The sequence below is a fragment of the Oncorhynchus clarkii genome, chromosome 19, assembly GCF_045791955.1.
Source record: "Oncorhynchus clarkii lewisi isolate Uvic-CL-2024 chromosome 19, UVic_Ocla_1.0, whole genome shotgun sequence".
Classification (NCBI taxonomy): Eukaryota; Metazoa; Chordata; class Actinopteri; order Salmoniformes; family Salmonidae; genus Oncorhynchus; species Oncorhynchus clarkii.
This window is the reverse complement of record NC_092165.1, coordinates 31,091,356-31,116,349: the sequence shown is the minus strand read 5'-3', so window position 1 is coordinate 31,116,349 and position 24,994 is coordinate 31,091,356. Positions and strand designations below refer to the sequence as shown.

The 24,994-nt window shown below is 43.8% G+C and overlaps 1 protein-coding gene across 4 annotated transcripts in view; it reads right to left on the bottom strand.

Annotated features, from left to right (window-relative positions):
• LOC139375030 (mitogen-activated protein kinase-binding protein 1-like) overlaps positions 1-24,994 on the bottom strand; it is a 75,675-nt gene that overhangs the window by 31,144 nt on the left and 19,537 nt on the right. For 3 of the 4 annotated variants that reach the window (XM_071116396.1, XM_071116399.1, XM_071116397.1), the window contains 7 exons: positions 12,541-12,603; positions 10,756-10,813; positions 7,373-7,543; positions 6,921-7,058; positions 5,001-5,183; positions 4,286-4,303; positions 1,027-1,187 (listed from right to left, as the gene is read on the bottom strand). In XM_071116396.1, coding sequence (XP_070972497.1) covers positions 1,027-1,187; positions 4,286-4,303; positions 5,001-5,183; positions 6,921-7,058; positions 7,373-7,543; positions 10,756-10,813; positions 12,541-12,603 — 792 coding nt within the window. The remainder of the gene's footprint in view (positions 1-1,026; positions 1,188-4,285; positions 4,304-5,000; positions 5,184-6,920; positions 7,059-7,372; positions 7,544-10,755; positions 10,814-12,540; positions 12,604-24,994) is intronic. The other variant, XM_071116398.1, reaches the window with a different exon arrangement.

The following is a 24,994-nucleotide window of genomic DNA, read 5'->3' as shown; positions in this document are numbered from 1 at the left end:
AGGTGTCATTTGGGACACACCCATGCAGTTAATCAGGGTGCGGCAGGTAGCCTAGTGGTTAGAGCGTTGGACCAGAAGGTTGCTGGATCGAATCTCCGAGCTGACAAGGTAAAAATCTGTCATTCTGCCCCTGAGCAAGGCAGTTAACCCACTGTTCCCCGGGCGCCGAATACGTGGATGTCTATTAAGGCAGCACCCTGCACTTCTCTGATTCAGAGGGGTTGGGTTAAAAGGCGGAAGACACATTTTCAGTTGAATACATTCAGTTGGACAACTGACTAGGTATCCCCTTTCCCTTCCTTTCACCGGTGGCCTTTTTCACGTCCCACACAAACATGCTACCGTAAAGACATGATTAGTCAGCTAACCTGTTGGAACATCTGGGGCCTATTGTCAGTGAGTCAGTCGAACAGGGAAATGAACCAGCAGAATTACAGCGTCAGCATCTCAGCACTCAGTCCATGTTTATGAGGAGAAGAGAACTAACTCGCAGAGGAATCTCTGTTTTGTCTTTCTGAAGGCATCAACGACAAAATATATATTTAAAAAGAACTTGAGGGGAACACACATGATAGGAACACAATCTGATATTTAACTCCAGCTGGGCCCCCGTGCATCCTGGATGAAAAGTAATAACAAAAAGGAAATCATTCAAGGGTATTTTGTGTGGTTGGTTTGTTTGGTATTTGCATTGGTATGTAGAGTATGATGCTGTATGAGAAGCAGATACCACACAACCCACACTGCTCTGGCTAATCAACTGGACTGCTCCCACTTCCCACAGTCACAAACAAACTATTCAGCCACTGGACACTTTACTCACGATCAGGGCATCATGTAAATGTCATTATATTGACATTTCAATTGCATGACTTTTTTTTGTTTTTATAGTGTTAGTTTTTCTTAAAATATACCCTTGCAGACACGAAAACCTCTTTACGTTGTTGTTTATAATATCAACGTTTCGGTCTGAGACCTTTTTCCTAGACACTCACCTTTACCTCTCTGGCTGTGACTGACACTCACCTAGCCTCCACCACGGTGGCGATGTCTGTTCCCAGGCAGTGTGGGCGTGGCAGGGTACAGATGAAGTGCAGGTTGACGGGGCTGAAGACCCTCACGGTGCCGTCTGCACAGCCACAGAAGATCAGCTCCTCTGTCACAGACAGAGACGTGGCCTGAGATGTCTGGGGAGCAGAGGAGAGGAAGGGGGGTTATACACAACATTGCTTCCCCTACTATTGTACAGAGTATACGGTACTGGCCACCACGTCTGGCTCTTTTCCCCTCTGCATAAAAGAGTTTCAATTGAAAAAACATTTGTTGTGTTGAATTACGGAGTGGGATTTTAAAGAGGCTTTGGGATGTTGATTTAAGGGCCTTTCAAGAACCACCTTGAAAATACTCTAGGGGAAACACTGACGATCTGCTGCACAACATAGGCTTATAGGTCTTCAGGGAAATAAACTTGCACAGACAGCAGAAAGAACTAGAGTGCTGTCTGTCAATAATATTGAACCTATTGAAGCCCATTGTCAGTGAAGCACCAGAGAACCCACTTCTAGGGACTAGCAGTCAGCACCACAGACTTGTTATTCTGTGAAAATACTGATATAATTTCACTTGCCAATATTACCAGCTTTACTGTCACTAGGCCCCTGGGCAAACAATATGAAAACATCTCTCAAGTAATTTAATTTAGGCAGAAGAAGTGGCTTCACTAGAAAAGCAATATTGTCCAAAGTTAACCGCAGAAACAGGATGCCAGAAACAGAATGATATGCAATATATTTCCCTGTGGTAAAGCTGAAAGATGCAAGGCATCCAGAAACGACAAATGCTTGCGTGCAGCATAATGAGATCTAGGCCTACAGCTTGTAAACAACAATACGCAATATCATTTTCCAATTTACCAGTATGATGCTTAGAATAATGTATAAGAGCGATTCAGCCAGCCATGGTGCCCAGACTGGACACATATTTAGCTCCAAGTCCAACAACAGTAATTTACTCAATCGTTTACACATTCTCCCATTGGGCTTGGGTTGCCAAAGCGTGCTGTGCTTTCCCTACAATCAAAGCATGCCAGTGAAGCAACCATCTTAGCAGGGGAGAAACCAAAATATATGAAAGTGACAGCATCAAGTGGCCTCTGGGGAAGAGGAGTGTATGGTGACAGTCCAGTTATGACAGAGGATACTTTCTCTCCTGCCTTCTACAGCATATCAGATTATGCAGTTCATGGGAGGGGATGAAAGACAAATGTCCCAGTTTGATGTAGTGGTTGTGGTCACTTGTTACAGGCTAAAGCACCTCATGTTTGGAATTCTTTAAAAATCCCCACCAGTAGCTTCACAGTGAGAATGTTAAGAGCGCCAACTAATCAATTGCGTTGAGAGAAACAATAGGCGTTTTCTGGACGAGCAGCGCGAGTGGAGGTGCCAGGATGGAATGTGATGGTGTCGCAGAGGTTGATGAGCTCTGAATCAGACAGAGCAAGCATTGTCCAATCCTCTTCTCCCTCGCTCTCTCTCTTTTCTCTCATTCTCTTTTCTCTCCCCCGCTTTCATTTCCATTCTTCTCTCCCTTGCCACCCACCCACCCCACCGTAGCCTCCGACCCACTTCAGCACGAAGGTGCCAGGCCAAGCATTGCCAATCAGGCAGGGATCGCTCTCTGGTAGAGTGGGTTCCAATAATGTGGTACAAGTTCAGGCAAAGGTTGTTGAGACCTCAAAGTCTGCATCCGAAATGGCACCCTATTCCCTTTATAGTCTTCTATGTTTGACCAGGTCCCTTTAATCTCTGGTCAAAAGTAGTGCACTATATACAGTGGCAAGAAAAAGTATGTGAACCCTTTGGAATTACCTGGATATCTGCATAGATTTGACATACAATTTGATCTGATCTTCATCTAAGTCACAACAATAGACAAACACAGTGTGCTTAAGCTAATAACACACGCCTATATTGAATACATAATTTAAACATTCACAGTGTAGGTTGGAAACAGTATGTGAATCCCTAGGCTAATGACTTCTCCAAAAGCTAATTGAAGTCAGGAGTCAACTAACCTGGAGTCGAATCAATGAGACGAGATTGGAGATGTTGGTTAGAGCTGCCCTGCCCAATAAAAAAAAAACACTCACAAAATTTGACTTTGCTATTCACAAGAAGCATTGCCTGATGTGAACCATGCCTCGAACAAAAGACATCTCAGAAGACCTAAGATTAAGAATTGGTGCCTTGTATAAAGCTGGAAAGGGTTACAAAAGTATCTCTAAAAGTCAGTCCACGGTAAGACAAATTGTTTATGACCAATTTATGCAGAAATCCAGGTCATTCGAAAGGGTTCATATACATTTTCTTCCCACTGTAAAGAATAGGGTGCCATTTGGGGACGCATACTAAGGCCCCTCCATCAAAGTCCTGCATGAATTCTGACGACCAGATGAAAATACTGTACAAGCTGACCCTTTGACCTGATAATTCCCATGCATTTTTCAATGTACAGTACATAAAAACCGAAACAGAGTATAATCCCACAAGTCAACATGACCTTCTCAGGCCCTCGGGATATGAAACCAGGAAACCATGAGGTTAGCACTAGCAATGATGTGAGAAGTATCTATCGAAGGCCTGGGGTGAAAACATTGTTTTGTTCTCACACCAACACCAAAATGAGGTGACCGGTGATGCTGAAATCAACTCTACCTCAGGTTTTTAATGTGAATAAAGGCTAGCCTATATCGAAGAGTGATGCTAACGATGACATACCTTTTCTCACATGAAAACCTGGGGGAAAATGTATGTGAATGCTGAAGTCAACTTTACCCCAGATTTTAAATGTGAATAAACAAGGTATACTTATCTAAGGCCTGGGGGGTGGGGGGGGGGGGAAATCAATGAGTTCATAGAGATACAACGTGTGTCCTATTGAATTCTGTGGACAAGTTCATATGTCATATTGTTTTCACACCAACGCCATTATAAACCCTCTATACTTTGTTCTGGAGTGTATGTATAATCAAGGTTTGAGTGAGGACAATGGACGGCCAACATCTGGTGTGTGAGCAGAGGGGACGTTGAGAATGACGACGACGACTAGGGTCACGTCAAACACACACACAGCCAATAGGGCGGACAGGTGGGCATGATAGAACGCAGTGTTCTGAGAAAGACTCCAATGGGATGCTCGGAGGTATCGGAGGAGGGCGGGGCACAACTTTCAGCTGATGTGACATGGAAGTGACAACTGCCGCAGCACAGATAAGGGACAGACTTACTGTGATGACGACGTTTTTCTGGACAGTGTAAGAGAAGAAGCAGAAGAAGACTAATATTAGACAGCAGCACAGAGGGGCAAATGAACACTCCTACAGGACCACAACCCCTACACGAGTTGTCTGTCTATAATTGACTTTTAAGAAGGGGCTGAAAGCAGTGAATTGTATGACAGTCGGTGGCTACATATGACATCTAGAATTAGGATCTAGTAGCCAGTCAAGTGGCTTGAAAGTTTGAACCTGTGCCACAAGTAGATTGAAAAGGGGTTATGTTCTAAGCTGGTTATGAAGCAGAAGCTGTGATAAGTCACCAGCTCTTTCTCTGCCAACGTTTACACACCATCGGTTCTGTAGCGATACTCCATTCATTCACACGGTTTTAGACTAAAGAGATGCATAGTGTTACTCTCCGCTTGTGGACACAGCCAGGCAGCTACAGTTCCAGTAGAACCGGAAAGTAGCCTATTGCCTAAATGTGTCCAATAAACTGGAAAGGAACTGTAGGGAACTCTAAAATGTCATTGGATTCAGGGTTTCCTTTCCATTTTATTTTATTGCCTTTTTAACCTGGCAGCCAAATACTTTTGAGTCAAGGAGATCAATTCTTAATTCTATGAATGACTCCTTTAACAAGGCTCATTTCCGTTTTCGGTTGCAAAATGTCTTGTTATGTTGTGCCTTTACTGAACGTGACCTAGAGTTAAAAGTAACTCACCCTTAGCTCCACCCATTTGTCCAGCAGGCGTTTGTCATTGAACTCGCAGAGCAGGCCTGAGGAAGTGATGCAGAAGGTGCTGCCGGCTTTACGACCCTTCCCACATGCCACGTCAGAGAAGAAGTTGTTCCTCAACTCTCCCAGGAGCCCTGAGCGACCCAGCAGAGGAACTGTGGCGTTCACCTAGCAGACACAGGGAGGGAGAGAGGGAGGGAGGAATTATTTGGAATTGCTATGGGGTCTGACAGACCTAGTCCATCAGTTTGGTATGTTAACCTAAACCCGTCAGCAATGAAGAGGCGACTCCGGGATGCTGGCCTTCTAGGCAGAGTTGCAAAGAAAAAGCCATATCTCAGACTGGCCAATAAAAATAAAATATTAAGATGGGCAAAAAAAACAGACACTCAACAGAGGAAGACTTATGGAGAGACAAATCTAAGTTTGAGGTCACAAAGAAGAACATTTCGGATCACAAAGAAGAACATTTGTGAGACACAGAAAAAATGAAAAGATGCTGGAGGAGGCAATGTGATGGTCTGGGGGTGCTTTGGTGGTGGTAAAGTGGGAGATTTGTACAGGGTAAAAGGGATCTTGAAGAAGGAAGGCTATCACTCCATTTTGCAACGTCATGCCATACCCTGTGGACGGCACTTAATTGGAGCCAATTTCCTCCTACAACAGGACAATGACCCAAAGCACAGCTTCAAAATATGCAAGAACTATTTAGGGAAGAAGCAGTCAGCTGGTATTCTGTCTATAATGGAGTGGCACAGTCACCGGATCTCAACCCTATTGAGCTGTTGTTGGAGCAGCTTGACCGTATGGTATGTAAGAAGTGCCCATCAAGCCAATCCAACTTGTGGGAGGTGCTTCAGGAAGCGTGGGGTGAAATCTCTTCAGATTACCTCAACAAATTGACAACTAGAATGCAAAGGTCTGCAAGGCTGTAATTGCAGAAAATGGAGGATTCTTTGACGAAAGCAAAGTTTGAAGGACACAATTATTATTTAAATTAAAAATAATTATTTAGAACCATGTCAACATCTTGACTATATTTCCTATTAATTTTGCAACTCAATTCATGTATGTTTTTATGGAAAACAAGGATATTTCTAAGTGACCCCAAACTGTTTTATTAGAGTTTTTTTTAAGTTGTAAGGTAAGTTGACTGAGAACACGTTCTCATTTACAGCAACGACCTGGGAAATAGTTACAGGGGAGAGGAGGGGGATGAATGAGCCAATTGTAAGCTGGGGATGATTAGGTGACCGTGATGGTATGAGGGACAGCTTGGGAATTTAGCCAGGACACCAGGGTTAACACCCCTACTCTTACGATAAGTGCCATGGGATCTTTAATGACCTCAGTGAGTCAGGACACCCGTTTAACGTCCCATCCGAAAGACGGCACCCTACACAGGGCAATGTCCCCAATCACTGCCCTGGGGCATTGGGATATTTTTTAGACCAGAGGAAAGAGTGCCTCCTGCTGGCCCTCCAACATCACTTCCAGCAGCATGTGGTCTCCCATCCAGGGACTGACCAGGACCAACCCTGTTTAGCTTCAGAAGCAAGCCAGCAGTGGGATGCAGGGTGGTATGCTGCTGAATTTTGAATGGTAGTGTAGGACGTTTAGATTGGGCATCAACATGGCTATTGAACTTGAGATCTGACGTCTGTTATCATCCTAATAGTTTACTGAAGAGAAGAGTTTCCAAAACTGGTCCTTGTGACCTCCAACAATTCCACATAAAGTATTTGTTAAATTCCAACAAAATCACACATAATTAGGGTGGAAGGTAGAATCTAATTTCTTCTTAAGACCGTTAGTTATTATCTAATTTGTTAATTAACTCAACAGTTATTATTGATCAGTTATGGATTAAGTCATGCTGTTGTTGGTGTGACTGACTGTAAATACCTTGGAGGATTTGGTGTGATCCAGGTACCAGAACTTGACGTGCCTGTTCCCTGCCGTGACAAAGTAGGAGCTGTCGTCTGAGAAGGACACGGCCGTCACTTTACTGGAGACTTTGTTGGCTGCCACCACAATGTTTTTCTGAGACGGAGAAAAAAATAGCACAGAACAAGGACTGTAGATCGACATTAGATATATACTTTATTTTCCTCAGAGAAGAAGAGAGGAAAGGTGTTCAGTATAAAACATTGAACAGCAGTTTAAAAACCGCACCATTTAGCTATATGTATATTAATGTATTTGGAGAGTCGTCGTCGGATGCCTCTTCTTCCAAAGGAGCAATGGGCCTAAGTAGCTAAAGTATTTTTTTACTCATCCAAAATGTATTGGAAAATGGAGACATTTGAAGAACTAATAAGACCCAATGAAGACCTAATAAGGGAGTAGCTCGCTACCTTCCAGGCCCAGACATTGACGATCATGTCGTGCTGGTATCCCACGCTGACGATGTACTTGCTGTTAGGGCTGAAGGCCACGCAGGAGATGCCGTACTTATGCTCCTGTAGCTCGGCCACTTGAGTCCGCTCTGCAACGTCCCACACCCGCACAGCAGGCATGTGTCCACTCTGGAAGGGGAGAGAGGGAGGAGGAAAGGAAGAAATAGGGATGAATGAAAGACAGAATGATAAATCATGCACTAAAATATTCTACTTCTTTTCACTCTAGCCTACTCCATGTATCACACCCACACATGTTTATCTTATCTTCATTTATTTCCCTTTAATTTATCCAGGCAAATGGATTAAGAACTAACTCGTATAATGACGACCTGACAGGTTTGTATCCAGAAGGTGATGTAGCCTCTGTCCGATTCCCTGGATCATGCAGATGTTGTCTGAGGACAGAAGTCTCTAGTCTCCACTAATCTTTTCAATGTACCCTGTAACTGCGTCCCAATCTGGTAATGATTTATCTTATGCAACTCAAGGATAGAACAGAAGATTGAGTGGAGGGAATTTAAAGAGGAAAGGCGAGGGAGACTTAAGACAGGAAATTATTTCTAAAGCATCTCTAGTACTGTCTTCCCCTCTGCAGGCAGAGGCTCAGAGGCAGGCAGAGTATCCTGGACTTCCTGACAGGCCGCCCCCAGGTAGGTAAAGGTAGGTAACAACACATCTACCACGCTGATCCTCAACACGGGGGCCCCACAGGGGTGCGTGCTCAGTCCCCTTCTGTACTCCCTGTTCACCCATGACTGCATGGCCAAGCACAACTCCAACACCATCATTAAGTTTGCCGACGACACAACAGTGGTAGGCCTGAACACAGACAACGACGAGACAGCCTATAGGGAGGAGGTCAGAGACCTGGCAGTGTGGTGCCAGGATAACAACCTCTCCCTCAATGTGAGATAGACAAAGGAGCTGATTGTGGACTACAGGAAAAGGAGGACCGAGCACACCCCCATTCTCATCGACGGGGCTGTAGTGGAGCAGTTTGAGAGCTTGGTGTCCACATCACCAATTAACTATCATCATCAATTAATGAACATGCACCTGTGGAGCGGTCGTTAAGACACTAACAGCTTACAGACAGTAGGCAATTCAGGTCACAGTTATGAAAACTTTGGACACTAAAGAGGCCTTTCTACTGACTCTGAAAAATACCAAGAGAAAGATGCCCAGGGTCCCTGCTCATCTGCATGAACGTGCCTTAGGCATGCTGCAAGGAGGCATGAGGACTACAGATGTGGCAAGGGCAATAAATTGCAATGTTCGTACTGTGAGACGCCTAAGACAGTGCTACAGGGAGATAGGATGAACAGCTGATTGTCCTCGCAGTGGCAGACCACGTGTAACAACACCTGCATAAGATCGGTACATCCGAACATCACACCTGTGGTACAGGTACAGGATGGCAACAACAACTGCCCGAGTTACACCAGGACTGCACAATCCCTCCATCAGTGCTCAGACTGTCCACAATAGGCTGAGAGAGGCTGGACTGAGAGCTTGTAGGCCTGTTGTAAGGCAGGTCCTCATCAGACGTCACAAGCAACAACATCGCCTATGGGCACAAACCCACCGTTGCTGGACCAGACAGGACTGGCAAAAAGTGCTGTTCACTGACGAGTCGCGGTTTTGTCACACCAGGGGTGATGGTCGGATTCGCGTTTACCGTCGAAGGAATGAGCGTTACACAGAACAAGTTACACACAGTTACACCGAGGCCTGTACTCTGGAGCGGGATCGATTTGGAGGTGGAGGGTCCGTCATGGTCTGGGGGAGTGTGTCAAAGCATCATCGGACTGAGCTTTTTGTCATTGCAGGCAATCGGAAATGTCCAGGAACTTGCAGGTGCCTTGGTGGAAGAGTGGGGTAACATCTCACAGCAAGAACGGGCAAATCTGGTGCAGTTCATGAGGAGGAGATGCACTGCAGTACTCCAGATACTTTTGATTTTGACCTGCCCCCTTTGTTCAGGGACACATTATTCAACTTCTGTTAGTCACATGTCTGTGGAACTTGTTCAGTTTATGTCTCAGTTGTTGAATCTTGTTATGTTCATACAAATATTTACACATGTTAAGTTTGCTGAAAATAAACGCAGTTGACAGTGAGAGGGCGTTTCTTTTTTGGCTGAGTTTATTACCTTAATTACCTTGACTAACACATGGACTCTGTGTACCGGTACACCCTGCATATAGCGTCGCAACTGTTATTTATTGTTGCTCTTTAATTATTTGTTATTTAGTTATTTTTTACTTCCGTTTATTTTTGTAAATACTTTAACACTTTTTTTTTATAACTGCATTGTTGGTTAAGGGCTTGTAAGTAAGCATTTCACTGTTGTATTTGGCACATGTGACAAATATTCTTCTTTTTTATTTTCATTTGAAATAAATATCATAGACTACAGTAGCAGCTAGGTAGAGTAAACCCATGGTTAGGGATGTTGGACAAAAGGAATTTGCTTTTGGTGCACTTCTTTAGAAAATAACACAATCAGGACAGCTGATGACGTCTAGCTCTTTTAAAGACAGAACAGAAGCAGACTGTGTGGACCTCCCTTTGAGTACATACATAGGGCAGCAGCAGCTTGCAGCACGGTCAGCTAGCTACACTACAGAGCACAGACAGGCAGGGTGTGCACCAGCACACACTCTATGCCTTCTGCTACATCCCTGGAAGTCTCCCTCTTACCGTCTGTCTCTTCCCCTCCCTTCTCTCCTCCCTCCCTCTCTCTCTCCTTCAGACAGCCAACAGAGTCAGTCTGCCACCCTGCCCCCTCGTGCTGCCATGGCAACCCTGCAGCAGCACACACACATTCACTTTCACACACACTTGTCTGGCTAATAAACTCTTAGTAGATGGGAGAGGATTAGACTAGCACGCATGAACGCGAGCCCACACACACACACACACACACACACACACACACACACACACACACACACACACACACACACACACACACACACACACACACACACACACACACACACACACACACACACACACACACACACACACACACACACACACACACGCACACACACACACGCACACACACACACGCACACACACACACACACACACACACAGATGCAGTAGACAACAATCTGTGGGTATGTTTTGTAGCATTTACAGTTATAGAAGCACTCCTTTGTTGATGATGTGGCACAGACAGAGTTCAATTTATGAACTCTGGGGTTGTACACTGGTATGATAGCTTTGCGAAGCAGTGGAGCGGGAAACAGTCAGATTTTTTCGAGAAGGTTGCAGTCCATTTTATCACATCATCACAGCATGCAAAAACACAATCAGAAGACACTCACCTCTCCTGTGACCACATATTTGCCATCAGGGGAAAATGACAGAGTGGTGATGGTTTTCCTGTGAAGAAGAGAGACAGGAGGGAGGAGAGGAAACATTTTATTACTGTTGAAGAGAAGTATGAACGCATCCGGGTCTCAAAGGGGGTTTTCCGCTTGGGATGTACTCTATGACAATGGCATACTTATACTCACCACAATCAATACATCAATCTGATGATTATTATTATCATACACTGGAGTAGAGCTTAGAGCCAGGCTCCTTCACTTCTAACGTTCTGTAGTGGCTGGTTAAAAAGGTTCGATTTCAGGGTGTTTCTTTAACTGTTGAAGCAGTTATCCAGTCCAGTACTCGTACACAGAGATATTGTCTGCATCTCAAATGGCACCCTATTCCCTATGTAGTGCAGTACTTTTTTTTAAAGAAATAGTGCACTATATAGGGATTAGCAGTGGTGTAAAGTACTTAAGTAAAACATACTTTAAAGTACTACTTAAGTCGTTTTTTGGTGGTATCTGTACTTTACTATTAATATTTCGGACAACTTTTACTTTTAATTCACTACATTCCTAAAGAAAATAATGTACTTTTTACTACACCCGAAAGTACTCGTTACATATTTAATGCTTAGCAGGACTAGAAAATGGTCCATTCACACACTTATCAAGAGAACATCCCTGGTCACCCCTACTGCCTCTGATCTGGCGGACTCACTAAACACACTTGCTTTGTTTGTAAATGATGTCTGAGTGTTGGAGTGTCCCCCTGGCTATCTGCTAATGGTTTGCTTAATATAAGGAATTTGAAATTATTTATACTTTTGATACTTATGTATATTTTAGCAATTAGATTTACTTTTGATACTTAAGTACATTTAAAATCAAATACTTTTAGACTTTTACTCAAGTAGTATTTTACTGGGTGAATTTCACTTTTACTTGAGCCATTTTATATTAAGGTATCTTTACTTTTACTAAAGTATGACAATTGGGTACTTTTTCCACCACTGGGGAATAGGGTGCAATTTGTGACGCTCAATTTGTTCCTTAGCTAAACTGTCCTAAAAACGTTTGAGGCCTAGCCAAGCAGTTTTTATCTTATCAAATGCTGTACTAAGCAAATGCACACATGGCATTATTACTATACTGTAATCTAATCATGGCGCAGTAATAATTTGTTTGTAGAGTGATGAGCTGTAAAAGTAGGGCGACGAGGGTATAAAGTAAAAATATTAGTCCCCAGCCAGGAGAGCATAATGAAACAAAACGTTCTGGGTATATTACGGTTAGAATGGATGGAGCCAGCTACTCAGTCACACTGACGTGACCACATCTACTTTGGCTTTTCCCCACACATGAAAGGGGTTGGCAGAGGCTTTGAAGCCGTGGTGATGCTTTGGTCGTTTGCTGACTCTCTGTCCAGTGCTCTCAGTCTTCAGTCTTTACATAAGCCATGTTGTGTTTGACAAGTCACTCCAGGTTAGTTCCCTGCCTCGCATTGACTCCAGATGGGTGGATTTACAGGGTCTAATAACAGGGCATCTACATGATGACTCTAAGCCACATATATGCACCAAATCAAGAGACACGAGTGTCATGGCAGGGCTGTTACAATCCTCAGTGCAGTTTTGTTTTTGTATGTATGCTATGTATGAGGACAAACCCTTAAGCCTAAGTGACAGTGACTAGCTGTCTGGATCCATCCATTCCCCTGGTGTGCCTTGCCTGCCTGAGGGTGACTGACCGAACAGGAGGCAGCAGCCATACAGTATGATGACGGACCCTCACCTGGAGCTGTTGAGGATGTGATGCTGTTTGTTCTTCTTGGGGTTCAGCAGCACCACCACACATCTGTAGGGAAGAAGCAGGGGAGAGGAGAAGAGAGGTTAGACTAACAAATCAATCCAATCAAAGTCGATTGGTTTATTGGTGTACTCACATTTCGAGATGTTATAGCAGGTGCAGTGATATATAGCAACACAATAACAATATACACACAATTCAAAAAGTCAAAATATAAAAAATAAATCAGAATCAGCAATGTCAGAGTCTGGAATGAAGAGCAGAGTACCGGGCGGTAGCTGGCTAGAGACAGTGTCTGAAGTGCCAGGCAGAGTACTGGGCAGTGGCTGGCTAGTGATGGCTGTTCAACAGTGTGAGGGCCATGCCAAATTTCTTCAGCCTCCTGAGGTTTAAGGTGCTGTTGCGCCTTCTTCACCACGGTGTCAGTGTGGTGGGACCATTTCAGGTCCTTGGTGAGGAACTTGGCAAGGAACTTGAAGCTTTTAACCCTCTCCACTGCGACCCCTTCGATGTGGATGGGACGTGCTCCCTCTGCTGTCTCCTGTAGTCCACGATCAACTCCTTGGATTTGTTGACGTAGAGGGAGCGGTTTTGTCCTCGGCACCACTCTGCCGGGGTACTTAACTTCTTGATGACAGGGGGCAATATTTTCACGTCCGGATGAAATGCATGCCCAAATTCAACTGTCTGCTACTCATCCCCAGAAGATAAGATATGCATATTATTAGTAGATTTGGATAGAAAACACTCAGAATTTTCTAAAACTGTTTGAATCATGTCTGTGAGTATAACAGAACTTATTTAGCAGGCGAAACCCCGAGGACAAACAATTCAGATTTTTTTTTTGAGGTCACTCTCTCTTCAATGGGTTTTCATTGGGAATCCAATTTTCTAAGGGACCTTCTTGCAGTTCCTACCGCTTCCACTGGATGTCACCAGTCTTTAGAAATTGGTTGAGGTTTTTCCTTTGTGTAATGAAGAAGTAGCCCTGTTCAGAACAAGGGTAACTTGAAGTGTACTGTTAGATAGAGGCGGGTGATCAGAAAGCTAGCTACAGTTTGTTTTCCTCCTGTATTGAACACAGATCATCCTGTCTTCAATTTTATAGATGATTTAAGTTTAAAAAAAACTAAAGTTGTATTACAAAAGTAGTTTGAAAGTTTACAGGTAAATCTTGAGATATTTTGTAGTCACGTTGCGCAAGTTGGAACCGGCGTTTTTCTGGATCAAACGCGCCAAATAAATGGACATTTTGGATATATATCGACGGAATTAATCGAACAAAAGGATCATTTGTGATGTTTATGGGACATATTGGAGTGCCAACAAAAGAAGCTTGTCAAAGGTAAGGCATGAATTATATTTTTATTTCTGCGTTTTGTGTCGCGCCTCTCTTTATTTACGGAGGTGCTATCCTCAGATAATAGCATCGTTTGCTTTCGTCGAAAATACTTTTTGAAATCTGACACGTTGGCTGGATTCACAACAAGTGTAGCTTTAATGTAGCTTTAATTTGCTATCTTGCATGTGTGATTTATTGAAAGTTAGATTTGTATAGTAATTTATTTGAATTTGGCGCTCTGCATTTTCCCTGGCTTTTGACCAGGTGGGACGCTAGCGTTAGCCTCCTCCCTGAAGGCTGTATCGTCGTTGTTGATCAGGCCTACCACTGTTGGAGTTGTGCGTAGCCACGCAGTCATGGGTGAACAGGGAGTACAGGATGGGGCTGAGCACACACCCCTGGGGGGCGCCCGTGTTGAGTATAAGCATGGCTGAGGTGTTGTTGCCTACCCTCACCACTTGGACCCAGTTGCAAATTAAGCGATTCAGTCCCAGAGCCCTGAGTCTTAATCACGTTGGCCATGGAGATTGAGAGCCAATTGTCCTCGTAAGCAGCGGGGGCCTCCGTTGGCGGCTCTGTGTTGTTCTCCTCTAAGCGGTGCGAAGGTGGTGTTCAGCTTATCTGTGAGTGAGGAGTCAGTTTCAACGACATGGCTGGATTTCCCTTTATGTGAAGTCCCTGCCACATGCGTCTCGTGTCCGCGCTGATGATTTGCGACTACACTTTGTCTCTGTACGGTTGTTTCACCTCTTTGATCGCCTTACAGAAGTCATACGCCTACTCAGGGGAATGACTACAACAATCAAGGCTCAGCAGTGTACTCCTAATTCATACCGCAATGTTCTAGCTAAAAAGAAAAGTTAGGTAAGTAAAAAAAAAAAGTTAGGTAAGCAGTGAACATCAATAAAGCTACAGTGGAAAGTGTGGAATGAGTCACGACAACAACATGATATTCCCATTTACCAAGCATCTAGCCAAGAATGACCCATGAGCCGCACTAAAATAAAGTTACATAAATACTTAATACCCCTCTTTTGTACTTTTTTCGGTTAAATATCAGAGTAGCGTACAGCACGGTTACAAAGTCACTATGTGTTGGAGTAAGTAAATGAGTGAGCACTGAGCTGCATGGCCAAGCAAAAACCGTGTTGCCTTTTTAAGGTACTTCCATTTGTTGTTTCATCTCCCAGTGGGGTAACCCTCCTAAAAAGAGACTAAAAGAGAACGATGAACTTTTATCCTATTACATGGCAACAGGGAAGATGAGAGGACACTTGGAGGACTTGTATATTCAGTCACTGACAACTTGTCAGGGCGAAGCACTGGGGTGATCATCAGAGCTGCTGAGAAAGCCTTTGAATTTAAGTGCTCCAGGTGTACAAGGGATACAATCAAAGGCACTACGACATCATTGAGATTGTGCAGACAGAAAGGAATACAAAAGAAGCTGGTGCACCCTGGGAAACTCTACAGTAGCCACACAATATTACTGTTTGCTAAGCTACTAGTAGCCTAAGTACCACAGAGCAGCTGACAAAGATCGTCTCAGGGGGTCTGCAAGTAGGCCTAAGTAAGACAATTGTAAACACAAAATGTTTTTCTTCCAGTGTACTTTCACTGGAACTGTAAGGTAAAAAAGAAAATGCCATAAAAGGAGAGAGGGAAAGCTGTTGTCATACTGCAGAGTTCAAGGGAAAATCCAATCAAAAATGTTAGTCCAATGTTGACATAGTCCCAAAATGTTTTGGATGTCAGCAGTCAAGTTTTCAAGATATTAGACTTTCAAGAAGCACATCATCATGATGGCCACATCATCATGATGCAAAACGCATCAAGCGCAGCTTTGAAAAAACCGACGGGTCTGTGCAAGTCAAGCAGATATTCCTACAACATTCCTCTCACTGCACACTAGCCAGATCTGAATCAGGGTTAGTTGTGGAATTACTTAAGGCAAGGGCTGATTTCAAAATTTTACTGCTAACCTACAAAGCATTACATGGGCTTGCTCCTACCTATCTTTCCGATTTGGTCCTGTCGTACATACCTACACGTACGCTACGGTCGCAAGACACAGGCCTCCTAATTGTCCCTAGAATGTCTAAGTAAACAGCTGGAAGCAGGGCTTTCTCCTATAGAGCTCAATTTTTATGGAATGGTCTGCCTATCCATGTGAGAGACGTAGACTCAGTCTCAACCTTTAAGTCTTTATTGAAGACTCATCTCTTCAGTAGGTCCTTTGATTGAGTGTAGTCTGGCACAGGAGTGTGAAGGTGAACGGAAAGGCACTGGAGCAACGAACCACTCTTGCTGTCTCTGCCTGGCCGGTTCCCTTCTCTCCACTGGGATTCTCTGCCTCGAACCCTATTACAGGAGCTGAGTCACTGGCTCACTGGTGCTCTTCCATGCTGTCCCTAGGAGGGGTGCGTCACTTGAGTGGGTTGAGTCACTGACGTGATCTTCCTATCCGGGTTGGCACCCCCCTCCCCTTGGGTTGTGCCGTAGCGGAGATCTTTGTGGGCTATACTCGGCCTTGTCTCAGGATAGTAAGTTGGTGGTTGAAGATATCCCTCTAGTGGTGTGGGGGCTGTGCAGAAGGGCTTTATAAATACATTGATTTATTTGATAGACTTATCTTTTGTCATTCTAAAGTTTCTGAATGAAATGGGAATTGTGTAGGGATTGGGAATATTTTCCACTTGCTAAAACTCATCACTCACGATGCATTTTGCATCATCATGATGATGTGACCGGTGACACTTATTTGAAAGTACAATATCTTGAAAACTTGACTGCTGACATGCAAAACATTTTGGGACTGTATCCACAGTGGACTAATGAAAATAATACCAAAATATAATTTTGAGTGGATTTTCCCTTTAATAGGAGTCTCCAAATGTGCTGTACTGTGCTGAGGCATGGTCCTACAGACATGCCAAAAGTTACCTCACCTCAGTCCACTCCTAAAGAGTCTCCAAAGAATCAAACTGGGCACTGTGACTGAAACCCGATACACAGCATGTGTGATGCTTAATAGAGTAATGCTCCTCAGTCCTTTGCCCCTCAGTGAACTGTCTCCTACTGAGAGAGAGGGCCAGAGAGAGGGAGGGAGCCAGGGAGGGTGGGAGGGGACAGCTCATGGCCGACAACAATCGTGGCAGACTTGGTCTACCCTGGCACAGCTCAACCCCGAGCAACTCACATTCCCTCAGATACATACACAGCATACACAGAGATTGTCGCCTCACTTCGAGTCCTTAGGAAACTATGCAGTATTTTTTTTTTTTATGTATTATTTCTTACATTGTTAGCCCAGAAAATTTGAAGTGTTATTACATAGGGCCGGGAAGAACTATTGGATATAAGAGCGACGTCAACTTACCAACACTACGACCAGGAATACGACTTTCCCGAAGCGGATCCTTTGTTCGTACCACCACCCAGGAAATTGGATCTAATCCCAGAGGCCGACCCAAAACAACGTCGCCATAGAAGAGTTAGACGGAGCGGCCTCCTGGTCAGACTTCAAAGGCGTGCACACCACACACCGCTTCCGAGTACATTACCTGCCAATGTCCAGTCTCTAGACAACAAGGTGGACGAAATTAGGACAAGGGTTGCCTTCCAGTGAGACATCAGAGATTGTAACATTCTCTGTTTCACGGAAACATGGCTCTCTTGGGATATGTTGTCGGAGTCGTTACAGCCACCGGATTTCTTCATGCGTCGCGCCGACAGAAACAAACATCTCTCTGGTAAGAAGAAGGGCTGCGGTGTATGCTTCATGATTAACGACTCATAGTGTAATCATAACAACATATAGGAACTCAAGTTGTTCTGTTCACCTGACCTAGAATTCCTTACAATCACATTATCTCCCAAGATAATTCTCTTCGATTATAGTCACAGCCGTGTATATTCCCCCAAGCAGATACCTCGACGGCCCTCAAGGAAACTTCACTGGACTCTATGTAAACTGGAAACCATATTGAGGCTGCATTTATTGTAGCTGGGGATTTTAACAAAGCTAATTTGAGAACAAGGCTACATAAATTCTATCAGCACATTGACTGTAGCACTCACACGGGCAATACACTGGACCACTGCTACTCTAACTTCCGCAATGGATACAACGCCCTCCCCTGCCCTCCCTTCGGCAAATCTGACCACGATTCCATTTTGCTCCTACCGTCCTATAGGCAGAAACTCAAACAGGACGTACCCATGACTAGAACCATTCAACGCTGGTCTGACCAATAGGAATCCACGCTTTCAAGATTGTTTTGATCATGCGGACTTGGAAATATTCCGAGAAGCCTCAGAGAATAACATTGATTTATACGCTGACTCTGTGAATAAGTTTATAAGGAAGTGAATTGGAGATGTTGTACCTACTGTGACTGTTAGAACGTACCCTAACCAGAAACAGTGGATAGATGGCAACAATTGCGCAAAACTGAAAGCACAAACCACCGCATTCAACCATGGAAAGATGTCTGGGAATATGGCCAAATATAAACAGTGTAGTTATTCCCTCCGCAAGGCAATCAAACAAGCGAAATGTTGGTATAGGGACAAAGTGGAGTTGCAATTCAACGGCTCAGACACGAGACGTATGTGGCGGGGTCTACAGGCAATTACGGATTACAAAAAGAACACCAGCCATGTCACGGACACCAACGTCTTGCTTCCAGACAAACTAAACACCTTCTTTGCGCGCTTTGAGGATAATACAGTGCCACCAACACGGCCCGCTACCAAGGACTGCGGGCCCCCCCTCTCCTTCTCTGTGGCCGACGTGAGTAAGACATTTAAATGTGTTAACCCTCACAGGGCTGCTGGCCCAGACGGCAGCCCTAGCCACGTCCTCAGAGCACGCGCAGACCAGCTGGCTGGTGTGTTTACGGAAATATTCAATCGCTCCCTATCCCAGTCTGCTGTCCCCACATGCTCCAAGATGGCCACCATTGTTCCTGTACCCAAGAAGGCAAAGATAACTGAACTAAATGACTATCACCACATAGCACTCACTTCTGTCATCATGGTGCTTTGAGAGACTAATCAAGGATCATATCACCTCCCCCTTACCTGCTAACCTAGACCCACTTCAGTTTGCATACAGCCCCAAAACAGGTCCACAGACGATGCAATCGCCATCACACTGCCATATCCAATCTGGACAAGAGGAATAGCTATGTAAGAATGCTGTTCATTGACTACTGCATTCAACACCATAGTACCCTTCAAGCTCATCATTAACTTCTTATGGCTGCCATCCCATTAGCGGGATAATTTTCATCAACAACTGCTGAATTGCATAGCGCCACATTCAAATAATATTACAAAAAATATTTACATTCATGAAATCACAAGTGCAATATAGCAAAACCCAGCTTAGCATTTTGTTAATCCACCTGTCGTGTCAGATTTTGAAAATATGCTTTACAGCGAAAGCAATCCAAGCGTTTGTGTATGTTTTTCAATCGCTCTGCAAAACATTATGAACACCTAGCATCAAGTAGCTTGGTCACGAAAATCAGAAAAGCAATCAAATCAATAATTTACCTTTGATGATCTTTGGATGTTTTCACTCACGAGACTCCCAGTTACACATTTTCCTTTTGTTCCATAAAGATAATTTTTATATCCAAAATACCTCCATTTGTTTGGCCTGTTATGTTCAGAAATCCACAGGAAAGAGCGGTCACAACAACGCAGACAAATTCCAAATAGTATCCGTAATGTCCACAGAAACATGTCAAATGTTTTTTATAATCAATCCTCAGGTTGTTTTTAAAATATATAATCGATAATATATCAACCGCAACTGTCTTTTTCAGTAATGGCTGCCCAAACTCTGTTATGCATATAAAATGCTGCTGGCACCCGGCCATACAATGACGCAATGTTATCTTTCTCGCTCATTTCTCAAAATAAAAGCCTGAAACTATGTCTAAAGATTGTTGACACCTTGAGGAAGTGATAGGAAAAGGAATCTGGTTAATATCCCTTTAAATGGAGCAAAGGCAGGCTATGGAGCATGGAGTTTTCAAAATAGAAGCCACTTCCTGGTTTGATTTTCCTCAGGGTTTTGCCTGCAATATCAATTCTGTTATACTCACAGACAATATTTTGACAGTTTTGGAAACTTTAGAGTGTTTTCTATCCAATACTACTATAATATGCATATATTAGCAACTGAGACAAAGGAGCAGGCCATTTAGTTTGGGCAACTTATTCATCCAAGCTACTCAATACTGTCCCCCAGCCATAAGAAGTTAAGCTTGAGGCCCTGGGTCACAACCCCGCCCTGTGCAATTGTGTTTCGGACTTTGACGGGCCACCCCCAGGTGGTGAAGGTAGGAAACAACACCTCCACTTCGCTGATCCTCAACACCGGGGCCCCACAAGGGTGCGTGCTCAGCCCCCTCCTGTACTCCCTGTTCAACCACGACTGTGTGGCCATGCACGCCTCCAACTCAATCATAAAGTTTGCAGATGACACAACAATAGTAGGCTTGATTACCAACAATGATGAGATAAGCCTACAGGGAGGAGGTGAGGGCACTTGGAATGTGGTGTCAGGAAAACAACTTTTCACTGAACGTCAACAAAACAAAGGAGATGATCGTGGACTTCAGGAAACAGCAGAGAGAGCACCCCCCTATCCACATCGACGGGACAGTAATGGAGAAGGTGGAAACATCACAGACAAACTGAAATGGTCCACCCACACAGACAATGCAGTGAAGAAGGCGCAACAGTACCTCTTCAACCTCAGGAGGCTGAACAAATTTGGCTTGTCACCTAAAACCCTCAAGATTTTACAGATGCACAATTGATAGCACCCTATCGGGCTGTATCACCGCCTGGTACGGCAACTGCACCGCCCTCAACCGCAAGGCTCTCCAGAGTGTGGTGCGGTCTGCACAACACATCACTGAGAGCAAACTACCTGCCCTCCAGGACACCTACAGCACCCGATGTCACAGGAAGGCCAAAAAAACATCAAAGCTGGGACCGAGAGACTGAAAAACAGCTTCTATCTCCAGGTCATCAGACTGTTAAACACCCATCACTGACTAAGAGAGGCTGCTGCCCACATTTAGACTCAAATCATTGGCCACTTTAATAAATGGATTACTCATTACTCATCTCATATGTATATACATATGTATATACAGTTGAAGTCGGAAGTTTACATACACCGTAGCCAAACACATTTCAACTCAGTTTTTCACAATTCCTGACTTTAAATCTGAGTAAAAATTCCCTGTCTTAGGTCAGATAGGATCACCACTTTATTTTAAGAATGTGAAATGTCTGAATAATAGTAGAGAGAATGATTAATTTCAGCTTTTATTTCTTTCATTACATTCCCAGTGAGTCAGAAGTTTACATACACTCAATTAGTATTTGGTAGCATTGCCTTTAAATTGTTTAACTTGGGTCAAACGTTTTGGGTAGCCTTCCACAAGCTTCCCCCAATAAATTGGGTGAATGTTGGCCCATTCCTCCTGACAAAGCTGGTGTAACTGAGTCAGGTTTGTAGGCCTCCTTGCTCGCACACGCTTTTTCAGTATGCCCACAAATGTTCTATGGGATTGAGGTCAGGGCTTTGTGATGGCTACTCTAATACTTTGACTTCATTGTCCTTAAGCTATTTTGCCATTTGGAAGACCCATATATCCACATAATTTTCCTGCCTCGTGATGCCATCTATTTTGTGAAGTGCACCAGTCCCTCCTGCAGCAAAGCACCACCACAACATGATGCTGCCACCCTCGTGCTTCACTATTGGAATAGTGTTCTTCGGCTTGCAAGCCTCCCCCTTTTCCTCCAAACATAATGATGGTCAATATGGCCAAACAGTTCTATTTTTGTTTCATCAGACCAGAGGACATTTCTCCAAAAAGTACGATCTTTGTCCCCATGTGCAGTTGCAAACCGTAGTCTGGCTTTTTTTATGCCGGTTTTGGAGCAGTGGCTTCTTCCTTGCTGAGCAGCCTTTCGGGTTATGTCGATATAGGACTCGTTTTACTGTGGAAATAGATACTTTTGAACCTGTTTCCTCCAGCATCTTCACAAGGTCCTTTGCTGTTGTTCTGGGATTGATTTGCACTTTTCGCATCAAAGTACGTTCATCTCTAAGAGACAGAACGCGTCTGCTTCTTGAGCAGCTATGACAGCTGCGTGGTCCCATGGTGTTTATACTTGCGTACTATTGTTTGTACAGATGAACTTGGTACCTTCAGGCATTTGGAAATTGCTCCCAAGGATGAACCAGACTTGTGGAGGTCTACAATTTTTTTCTGAGGTCTTTCCTGGTTTCTTTTGATTTTCCCATGATGTCAAGCAAAGAAGCACTGAGTTTGAAGGTAGTTCTTGAAATACATCCACAGGTACACCTCCAATTGACTCAAATTATGTAAATTTGCCTATCAGAAGCTTCTAAAGCCATGATATAATTTTCTGTAATTTTCCAAGCTGTTTAAAGGCACCGTCAAAGGCACAGTCAACTTAGTGTATGTAATCTTCTGGCCCACTGGAATTGTGACACAGTGAATTATAAGTGAAATAATCTGTCTGTAAACAATTGTTGGAAAAATTACTTGTGTCATGCACAACGTAGATGTCCTAACTGACTTGCCAAAACCATAGTTTGTTAACAAGAAATGTGTGGAGTGGTGGAAAAACGAGATTTAATGACTCCAACCTAAGTGTATGTAAACTTCCGACTTCAACTGTAATGTATTTTAAACCATCTATTCCATCTTGCCTATGCAGCTCGGCCATCGCTCATCCATATATTTATAGGTACATATTCTTATTCCATCTCTTTACATTTGTGTGTACAAGGTAGATATTGTGGAATTGTTACACTACTTGCTAGATATTACTGCACTGTCGGAACTAGAAGCGCAAGCATTTCGCTACACTCGCATTAACATCTGCTAACCATGTGAATGTGACCAATAAAATTTGATTTGAGGCTTTCCCTCCCATGGTCCATGGCTGTGTGTGGAGCAGGAGGGGATAGGTTGTATATAAATAATGGGAACGTTACAGTAACTGGCCAGCAGCCAGCCAGCCAGCTCTCCTGCCTGGCACGGTGTAAAAATAAAACAACAGTGAGAGAGAACGAGAGAGAGAAAGAGAATCAGGATGCACCCCAAATAGCACCCTATTCCCTTTGCAGGACACTACTTCTGACCAGAGCCCTTTAACGTAGTGCACTATAATGTAGAGATTCGGGTGCTATTTGGGACACAAGCTTAGTCAGTGATTGATTACCTAGGACCCCGGAGCGTGTTTTAGGCTGCCTACTTGCTGGTGTCACATTCAGAGAGCAGCCAGAGGACATGTGGGAAGACAGGACATGCAGGCCAGCTGGGCCGGAGGGAGGGAGACCCCACCACAGAACAACTCCTGTCCCTGTCCGCTGTGCTGTCATCTCATTCAATAGGTAGAAAAGAAGATGCACGTTGCTGAGTGAGTGCACTACGATGTCAATTCCTTCAATGCCTTGGTGGCCATCTGGTTTGTGCTTTAAAAGCCTTCGTCAGCGGTAAAGGAATGCCTCATGGCTGTCTACTCTGTGGCATTACTTCAGCCAGAGCTACGGGGGTGGGAGGGGAATGATCTCATGTTTCAATATCCCATTACTCATCTCACCACAAACACTCCATATACTTCCGCCTTCCATAGATCCACTGGGGTTCACAGGGGAAGCGAGAAAGTTATTGAGTCGTTAGTATCTAGCATATCTATCCATCTATCTATAACATCATTATTGGATTGGAGTATGTATTTATATAGAGAATGTGATGGGATTGACAAACAGGGTTCAGATCAATGACCTTAGGAGGACGGCTGAGTAATCAAGGTGAGCGTCCTCTCTCGGGCAAAATAATCCTACACGTTCTCTTTCACACAGGGCAGACTGCAGTACTAGGCCAGCACAAACTGTCGACTGCTATCCTGTTTTGTCTATCCCAGACACTGCTGTTCATCCTGTGTCTGCAAGCACAGTCAAATAAACACAGTTGGCTATTTATTAGCAAAGCCATGAATCAGAAATTCACAGTATCTCTTGAAGAATATGTGCTGCATTACCTTCCTTGCAAGCTGGAGTGCTTGGTAGACAAAATTGCATGACTACAGTAACATGACTACAAATAAGCTAAGCATTACGAAAGGTCTTATGCTTTCGTCAGACTAAGCATGTTTTCCCCAACTAGAAAATAACACTACTCTGCAGACATTGAATGTATCCCAAATGGCACCCTATTCCCTATATAGATCTCTGGTCAAAAGGAGTGCACTATGTGTCCTAATCAATAGCTAAACAGCATATAGGGTGCCATTTGGGACACATACAGTACCAGTCAAAAGTTTGGACACACCTACTCATTCAAGGGTTTTTCTGTATTTTTACTGTTTTCTACATTGTAGCATAATAGTGAAGGCATCAAAACTATGAAATAACACATATGGAATCATGCAGTAACAAAAAATGATTTAACAAATCAAAATATATCTAATTCTTCGAAGTAGCCACCCTTTGCCTCCATGACAGCTTTGCACACTCTTGGCATTCTCTAAACCAGCTTTAAGAGGTAGTCACCTGGAATGCATTTCAATTAACAGGTGTGCCTTGTTAAAAGTGGAATTTCTTTCCTTCTTAATGCATTTGAGCCAATGAGTTATGTTGTGACAAGGTAGGGGTGGTATACAGAAGATAGGCCTATTTGGTAAAAGACCAAGTCCATATTATGGCAAGAACAGCTCAAATAAGCAAAGAGAAACGACAGTCCATCATTACAGACATGAAGGTCAGTCAACGTGGTACATTTCAAGAACTTAGAAAGTCTCTTCAAGTGCAGTTACAAAAACCATCAAGCGCTATGATGAAACTGGCTCTCATGAGGACCGCCACAGGAAAAGAAGACGCAGAGCTACCTCTGCTGCAGAGGATAAATTCATTAGAGTTACCAGACTCAGAAATTGCAGCCCAAATAAATGCTTCACAGAGTTCAAGTAACAGACACATCTCAACATCAACTGTCCAGAAGAGACTGCATGAATAAGGCCTTCATG